The following is a 9,162-nucleotide window of genomic DNA, read 5'->3' on the forward strand; positions in this document are numbered from 1 at the left end:
AGTATCTCTACTTGCTCATCATCATCTACACATCTATCACTCCAATGTTAATGCTAAATTGTAATTATTTCGCCACTATGGTCTATTTATTGCCTTACCTCCCTAATCTTACTTCATTTGCACATGTAACCGATGTGAAATGGCTAGCTAGTTAGCAGTGGTGCGCGCTAATAGCGTTTCAATTGGTGACGTCACTCGCTCTGAGGCCTTGAAGTAGTGGTTCCCCTTTGTGGCGCGATGGGTAACGATGCTTCGTAGGTGACTGTTGTTGATGAGTGCAGATGGTCCCTGGTTCGAGGTCGGGGCGAGGGGACGGACAAAAGTTATACTGTTACACACACACTGTATATAGATTTTTCTACTGTGTTATTGACTGTATGTTTGTTTTATCCCATGTGTAACTCTGTGTTGTTGTTTTTGTCGCACTGCTTTTCTTTATCTTGGCCAGGTCACAGTTGTAAATGAGAACTTGTTCTCAGCTGGCCCAACTGGTTAAATAAAGGTGAAAAAAAAAAAAAATTACACACTCACAGGACTGAGTGTATGTGTGTACAGAGTCACAGACAGTGTACTACATTTGTACTGTAATGATAACCTAGTTGAAAACAAAGCATTGTATCACCATTTAAAAGCATTGACAGCTTGCGCTATTCTTAGACGTGGCTGTCAGAGTGCATTTGCTCCAAACCTGCAGCTTGTCAGCATTGGGCTCCTCAGATTCCCACCGCTCAAAGACGTGATGTCAGTCATGGTCGTGCTCCAACGCAGAAGAACCGACCAATCAAATCCCATTTTATTGGTCACATACACATATTTAGCAGATGTTATCGCGGGTGTAGCAAAATGCAGCGTTGACATGGAATGTTCCTACAGGGAAAAGGCTGCCGTGGCAACTTGTGTCTCTGCTCTGTTGCAACAAGCCACTGAGCTCAAACTTGAAGACATGTTGCCAGTTTGAACAAACAAAGTCATTGGGAGAGAAACCAGCACAAACTGGATTTAAGGTGCTGCTAAGAACTGTGTTAAAGGGGAAAAACCATAGTGGTGTTGACATTTCCCCTAGTTTGAGGTTTTTTAAAGAGACAGAATAGGATTTCAACAGTTTTGGTATTTGACATCTGGTTTGCCTGTGTAGCGAAACACTGAAGACCTTGAGGAGAGCGGTGTCTTAGGTCAGTTAGGATCACCACTTTATTTTAAGAATGTGAAATGTCAGAATAATAGTAGAGAGAATGATTTATTTCAGCTTTTATTTCTTTCATCACATTCCCAGTGGGTCAGAAGTTTACATACACTCAATTAGTATTTAGTACCATTGCCTTTAAATTGTTGAACTTGGTTCAAACGATTCGGGTAGCCTTCCCACAATAAGTTGGGTGAATTTTGGCTCATTCCTCCTGACAGAGCTGGTATAACTCAGTCAGGTTTCTAGGCCTCCTTGCTCGCACACACATTTTTCAGTTCTGCCCACAAATTGTCTATAAGATTGAGGTCATGGCTTTGTGATGGCCACTCCAATGCCTTGACTTTGTTGTCCTTAAGCCATTTTGCCACAATTTAAGCTTGGGGTCATTGTCTATTTGGAAGACCCATTTGCGACCAAGCTTCAACTTATATCCACATAATTGTCCTACCTCATGACGCCATCTATTTTGTGAAGTGCACCAGTCCTTCCTGCAGCAAAGCACCCCCACAACATGATGCTGCCACCCCCGTGCTTCACGGTTGGGATGGTGTTCTTCGGCTTGCAAGCCTCCCCCTTTTTCCTCCAAACATAACGATGGTCATTATGGCCAAACAGTTCTATTTTTGTTTCATCAGACCAGAGGACCTTTCTCCAAAAAGTACAATACAGTACAATTTTCCAAACTAGTCAACTTAGTGTATGTACGCTTCTGACCCACTGGAATTGTGATACAGTGAATTATAAGTGAAATAATCTGTCTGTAAACAATTGTTGGAAAAATTGCTTGTCATGCACTAAGTAGATGTCCTCACCGACTTGCCAAAACTATAGTTTGTTAATAACAAGAAATTTGTGGAGTGGTTGAAAAATGAGTTTTAATTACCCCAACATAAGTGTTTGTAAACTTCTGACTTCAACTGTACATTCAAAGCAATAATTGTGTGAGGGGTCATATGTAATTTTTAGCATTGTTTTCTGATGAGAAAGATATTCACTTTCTAATTAAATTCAGTTTAAGTCTCAGTCTTTGAGCACTGTCACTTACAAATGGTGTTATATGAGATTAGATACCATTTCATCTTTACATACAGTACTTGATGATCTTGTTACATCCGAGATAAGATAAGATAACCCTGCCTCTCCTCTTATGGTGATGTGAAAGTGTATGTACTTTATTGGGAAATGTGTGTGGTGTCATGTAACTCTGCAATTATGATAATATGCTATGAAGATTAGCTCTTGGTCTTTCTCCCCTCGTGCCCTTCATTGAGGCTACTCCAGACAGCCTGAAATCATATTTTGCCTATTTCTCCTTCCTCTCATATTCTTTTTTCTAACTCTTTGTCCAGCTTCAGTGTATTTAATTTGAACCTTAACCGCTTGATAGTTTCTTTAACTCACAATTTCCTCCAAGGCTGTTGTGTCCCCTCCACTGACTCAGTATCTCTCTCTGTCTCCCTTCTCTCTCCCTTCTCTCTCTCTCTGCTCTCTCTGTCTCCCTTCTCTCTCCCTTCTCTCTCTCTCTGCTCTCTCTCTCTGTCTCCCTTCTCTCTCTCTCTGTCTCCCTTCTCTCTCTCTCTCTCTCTCTCTCTGTCTCCCTTCTCTCTCTGCTCTCTCTCTGCTCTCTCTCTCTCTCTCTCTCTCTCTCTCTCTCTCTGTCTCCCTTCACTCTCTGCTCTCTCTCTCTGTCTCCCTTCTCTCTCTCTCTGTCTCCCTTCTCTCTCTCTCTCTCTGTCTCCCTTCTCTCTCTGCTCTCTCTCTCTGTCTCCCTTCTCTCTCTCTCTCTGTCTCCCTTCTCTCTCTCTCTCTCTCTCTCTCTCTCTCTGTCTCCCTTCTCTCTCTGCTCTCTCTCTGCTCTCTCTCTCTCTCTCTCTCTGTCTCCCTTCACTCTCTGCTCTCTCTCTCTGTCTCCCTTCTCTCTCTCTCTCTGTCTCCCTTCTCTCTCTCTCTCTCTCTCTCTCTCTCCCTCTCCCCCCAGTGATGTATTTTTCACTTTTCCATTGATTTCGCATGAGCAAATATGTGCCTATAAAGGTTTTCTGAAAATCAAATGTCTTCCTCTTTCTACCGCTGACAGGTTCGCCGTGATCGCTTCGGGCTGTGCCAGCTGCCCCCGGCTGGTGTGTTGTAGAGAGGGCTGCTTGGCTGAGTTCTGTTACCACTGCAAGCAGGCGTGGCACCCCAACCAGACCTGTGACTCGGCCCGCCAGCAGAGGGCACTCTCCTTGCACATGCACAGCAACCACTCACCCAGCTACACGCAGGAGCACGGGCACGGTACTTTGATTACTCTTCATGCTGTTATTATTATGTCTGTATATTAGTCTCACTCTTCTCATAAAGCAATTTTCAGACCTCCTTTCATGTTCCAAATCTCTCGGTGGACAGAAGAACAGTAAGTCGGTATGAATGAACCCTTATCACCCCGTCTCTTACTCTAGCTGTTGGCAGTCAAAAATAACTATATCGGCACACAATGTCCCCAAACCAATCCTCCTCTGTCTCTGGTAAAAGTAGAAGTACCTTTTAGGCACAGATCTAGAATCAGCTTACCCTCCCCATATCCAAACGGCAAGCCATAAAACTGACCTCAGATCAACGTTGTCTTGAATCCTACTCCCACTAATCAACCTACCCACTCGCTCTCTCTCGTCTCTAGCCGACGACATCAAGCCCTGCCCACGATGTGGCGCCTACATAATCAAGATGAACGACGGCAGCTGTAACCACATGACCTGTGCCGTGTGCGGCTGTGAGTTCTGCTGGCTCTGCATGAAGGAGATCTCCGACCTGCACTACCTCAGGTAACTCTCAAGCATACAGCAGTTCACGTCAACACAGATTTATGGAAGGGACTAGTAGATGACTTTCCATGTGCCAAAAATACGTATTAGTCTACCCACCCTTAGCGGAGTTGCCAACAACCGGATTCATCCGGTTTTCAGGGATACAGATAATTCAACCTGGCGTCCTTTTCCACTGAAAACCGGATGTGGGAACTCCGCTCAGCCTACACGATGACATCCACCCAATAAATAAATAAATAAAAAAAACTAATACTGATGCAAAACATAACTGAATGAAAGGCTATATTGTTTGGATAAGAAGACACCAAGTATATTCCTACATTAAAATGACAAAACATTTCCACAGATTCCGTCTAACACGTCTTAGATCGTACGAGCAATACTGTAAAAGTGGATAATAGGCAGTGATGCGCTTCTCAGTCCTGTGTGACAATTAGCAGAGGGCTCTGAATTCATAATGACACAACCTTCCATCACCTCCACTCCTCTGTTGCTGTGGTGATTGTTTTTCCTGAACATGGGCCCAGAACTAATCAGTCTTCTGTCTACCTCCCTTGCTCTTCGCCATATTTCTCCCCCTTTCTTTTTATATCTGTTTCCCACCCATTACACATTTTTCTTTATTTTTCTCAATTCACAACCCCCCCCCCCCCTTGGCACTCTCTCTATTTTCTACACATTCCATTCTTTCCCCGTTTTCTTACGTTCTCTCTCTCCCCTTTCTCTCCCTCCATATCCCTTCATCAATCCCTCTCTATCTTCTTTCTCTCAGTCCATCGGGGTGTACTTTCTGGGGAAAGAAGCCGTGGACTCGTAAGAAGAAGATCCTGTGGCAGCTGGGCACTCTGATCGGAGCCCCGGTGGGCATCACCCTCATCGCTGGTATCGCTGTGCCTGCCATGGTTATTGGCATCCCCGTCTATGTGGGGCGCAAGGTAGGCAAAAACACTGGCAGATGGGCAACCCCTCACTGAAAATCCCCCTTCATTTGGCCCACACTCAGTCATTTAGCAGAGGATCTTATTTGGAGTGGCTCACTGAGACATTCAAAGGAAAAGAATGAAAATATTTGACTTTTCATGATATTTAACAGAAAAGCTATTCATTGTAGAAATGAAATGTGGCAGTGGTGGACTTAGAAAAAGAGTTAGTTTCAATATGATGTTCACCTTCGTGGTGGCACTTTCGTTTCCTGCGTGTATTTCAGCAATCGAGAAATATAATTCCTGAAAATAGATATGGTTCCAAACCATAAGCTCCTCTTTAGTTTCGGTATGACGCTACAACTGTTCTTCGGAAACGACCTCATTTTGAAACAATTTAGCCTCGATAGAATTGTAGAATGACCCGATTTTAAAGGCTATCTCTTTACCACGTCCTGGTGGCAATACAGTATAACTGCGAGCTTGAACTTAAGCCCATTTTGAAGGCTGTAAAATAGCCCACCCACACACCCTGTATTGTTCCAGGCCCCTAAGCCTTCCCAGCTGTAGAAAATACCTTTCAGACTATTACCAGTTGTACTCAGCCAACTGCCTCACCCAATCACAACCAGAGATGTAAAGCCGTAATAGGTCTAGGTAAAGTAGCTCTGATGGTGGTACTAATATACTAATATAAGCATGTGAACAAAGAAAGAAATCCCCTCACACAACCTATGACCTACTTCTCCCAAGTGCTTTGTAATATTAATCAAACCGAAACCCCAATACAGACGTTTCAGCTGCAATAGTCTTCTATTGCCGTTCACCTTCACTACTATCTATCTTTTTTATTTTGTGATAGATTCACGCCCATTATGCGGGGAAGAAGACCAATTGCCACAGGAGGAACCTGGCCATCACGGGAGGAGTGGCCCTGTCAATCATCACAGCTCCTGTGATCGCGGCCGTCAGTGTGGGTATTGGCGTGCCCATCATGTTGGCGTACGTCTATGGAGTCGTGCCCATCTCTCTGTGCCGCGGAGGAGGCTGTGGCGTCAGCCGAGGAAAGGGGCGTGGCATGCGGATAGACTTTGACGAGGACGACGGCCCAATCACAGGTGAGCAAGACTTAAAGAGCTATCCTTTTTGCCTTAATAGAGCTAATACTGTAAAATGCAACAACGACATGAACCTACATGTATGTCTCTCTTTTATGTTACAAACATAATTGAACTGCAAGTTAATTTAGACAGGAAATATATATCATCATCAGTCATGAAATAAAAAATCTTAAATAATTGTCCCCCAGTGGCTGATGCGTGGCGGGCCCTCAAGTCTCCCAGCCTGGCTGAGAGCAGCCTGGAGAGGGCAGCCAGCGGCCTTAGCACCACCTCCCCCAGTGAGGGCCTCTCTGTGGCCCCCGGAGTCCTGGGAGACAACCCCCACTTCAACACTCTGGCCGGGGGCGCCCTTGGAGCCAGGACTGACAAATACAACAGGTATGGAGGGGAGCCCAGCAGGGAAGAGAACCTGTTCTGTACTTCTTAGGGAGGGGAATGTTGTGCATTGTAAGCAGAGACACAGTATAAATAGGGGCCAAGTCAGCCTTAAACGAACTAAGTACAGTTTTTGTTGTCCGTTTAAGAACTATAACCGCTGCTGTGAATGTTTTTCTAAATGTAATGTGGCGTATGTTGAACGCTGTAATAACTGTTGTTGGTATATAATAATAATAATTATAATAGTAATAATAACCATGTTTTGTGTTGTTCCAGGTTGGAGCTCCCGGGAGGGGAGTTGGGGAAGGACAGTGCCCAGAGAGAGACAGGTAGTCTGGGAGCGGGTAGTGACTGTGCCAGCACCCGGGGCATGGCCGGCTCCATTATCTCCTCCTACACACTCCCTGACAGGTGAGTGTCCCAATATCCCTCTCTCTTACACACACACGATTTTGAAAAAATCTACTCCTCCTCCTTGATTTGACATCTAGTCTCATTCTGTTTCTGTCGGACTCATGTTGTTGTTGTCTCTGATGCAACAGCTCAATTTCCTCGAATCTCTCTTGCGTCTGACTTGTCTTTATTCTGTGTGGTATGCATGCAGCACTTAGTGGTTCAAAAATATTTCTTTTAGCCATTGATTTAGTTCCCGACAGATGTTTTCAAATCAATTTTGAGTTAAACTTATAATGTTAGGCAAGGTGACACTGGATATAGCAGATGATATGCTGACTAGTAAATCTAAACGTCTTTGTTCTCCTAGGGACTGTATTAACCTGGAAATCCAGGTGGACATCGAGACCAAACCCAGCCACCTCTGCCTGACCAGCGAGGAAGACCTAAACACGCCCCCTGCTGCTATGGCAGCATGCCCCGGCTCAGGCGGGGAGGAGCCTCAGGACTGCAGCTCCAGAAGGGGCGGGGGTCTGTTTGGCTCAGCACTAGGCCTGTCGCCAGGGGCATCGCTCAGGGAGGGGCTTCGCGATGTCACTCTGGCCCAGCCCGAGAGCATCCGTAGCGACCTGGAGATGTCCGACACCCAATCGGACGACATCGACGAGCTAACGTCAGACGACTGTGACTCGCCTCATCCCAAGAGCTGCCGGCCCCCTCAACCCCAGGCCACCTGCAGACCCCTTCACACCTCCGACAGACTGCACTGTCCCCCGGATAATGTCATCCTCTATGTTTAAGAGTCCAACTGATGGAGAGCTCTCAGAGATTCCACAACCCCCACCCAAAATGTTATTTTTTTTCGCTTTCGGGTAATTCTTTTGCTGCTTTTTTGTTAACAAAATGTCTTACCTGCAAACAACACCCGTCTACATGTGTCTGTCTGTCCCTCTCTCAACATCTCGATCTCCTTGCAGAGAATTGGCAGGGTTCTACCTCTGAGATTTCTCTGTTTACTTCTTGGTGCAAAAATGCCTTGGCTACTTGAGAAAAGAAAGAAAAGCTAAACAAGAGGTACACATTTTCCACAAGAAATACTGCAAAAAAAGGTAAAAGGTCACCAGGCACACTAACAAGTGAATGATCGTGGGGGATGGGGTTTGTACTATGGAAGAGGATGTTTTTAGGGATGTTTGAGTGTGGCATTTGTACTGGACTTTGTTGGCTTGATTTCCTCCTTTTTTTGTTAGAACTGAATGATATTGAATGATTTAGAAGTACTTTTATTTGCTGTGTGCATGAGTCTCCGTGAACAAGAGTTTTCTATGGCTGTGTAGGCCTTCAAGTATAGTATGAGTTTACAGTAGTTTGTTCAGAGACATGACTTTTAGAGGCGATCTGCACTTGAATTTCACCTGCACAGAGAAGAACAATGTAGGGGTTACACAAGAGTCAATGTCATGGAAGATAGACAAGTACTTAATGACTGACTGCCCGCCTTACAGACAGTGATGACGCTCACTGACGAACACACTGGCTTTCTGACATGCTAGCTGCCTGACCCACTCTAGTTATGCGTGTGCGTTCTACACGAAGACTATAAAGACAAAGACCTAGTATACATTTTCAGTAGAAAACAATAGTAGAAGGAATGGATGGACTTCTTGTGATTGTATTTGTTTGTCCCACTATCGAGTGAATGTATGAATGAGCACTTGTGCACTTTATCTAAATATTCATTTTTTGTTGTTGTTGCTATTTGTTGTCATCAGTTACTGTCTTGAGTTTTCTTCCATACCTACTTGTAAAATCATAGCCAAATGTTGATTATCAGAAACTTTTTTATTTCTTCTAGAATAATAACCCATTTTTATTTATTCTAGAATAATTTACTAGAGCTTGTTTTTGCTGTTTCACCGACCACGTGTTTCAGTTGTTTTAAGATATCCCCATTTACTGTAGACATCATGAAATCTCTATATGGGAACATTGTTTCATTTCAAATCAGCTTTATGTGGTCAGATCATACTATTGAGCAGTGCTTGGTATGGTCGGTTGATGTCATTCAGTTGTCGCTTATTTCTGCCCATGAGAAACCACATGAATGTACCACGGATTGAAACAGAAACGTCCTAAATATGACAGGAGGATTTACCCTTAAGGACACATATACAGTACATGTGGGTAAAATATAAATATAAATATATGAGTAGCAATATGAAAGTGTTGTATATAAATGTGTAGTATCTCCTGGCACTGTTTTGGAAGCCCCTTTATGGGGCCAAACATACAGGACTGTGAGAGAGGTTGTGGACTTTGATTTGGAAAATAAACAAATTTTTCTGTTGCAACAA

At 44.2% G+C, this 9,162-nt stretch overlaps 1 protein-coding gene across 2 annotated transcripts in view; it reads left to right on the plus strand.

The window, feature by feature from the left end:
- Nucleotides 1-9,162, plus strand: part of LOC110489267 (E3 ubiquitin-protein ligase RNF19B) — a 24,978-nt gene extending 15,816 nt beyond the window's left edge. For both annotated transcript variants that reach the window (XM_036971068.2, XM_036971070.2), the window contains 7 exons: nt 3,264-3,463; nt 3,846-3,990; nt 4,766-4,928; nt 5,779-6,034; nt 6,226-6,415; nt 6,692-6,826; nt 7,179-9,162. In XM_036971068.2, coding sequence (XP_036826963.2) covers nt 3,264-3,463; nt 3,846-3,990; nt 4,766-4,928; nt 5,779-6,034; nt 6,226-6,415; nt 6,692-6,826; nt 7,179-7,608 — 1,519 coding nt within the window. In that variant the 3' untranslated portion in view covers nt 7,609-9,162. The remainder of the gene's footprint in view (nt 1-3,263; nt 3,464-3,845; nt 3,991-4,765; nt 4,929-5,778; nt 6,035-6,225; nt 6,416-6,691; nt 6,827-7,178) is intronic.

Source organism: Oncorhynchus mykiss, chromosome 30 (assembly GCF_057628025.1).
Source record: "Oncorhynchus mykiss isolate SJ-2025 chromosome 30, ASM5762802v1, whole genome shotgun sequence".
NCBI lineage: Eukaryota > Metazoa > Chordata > Actinopteri > Salmoniformes > Salmonidae > Oncorhynchus > Oncorhynchus mykiss.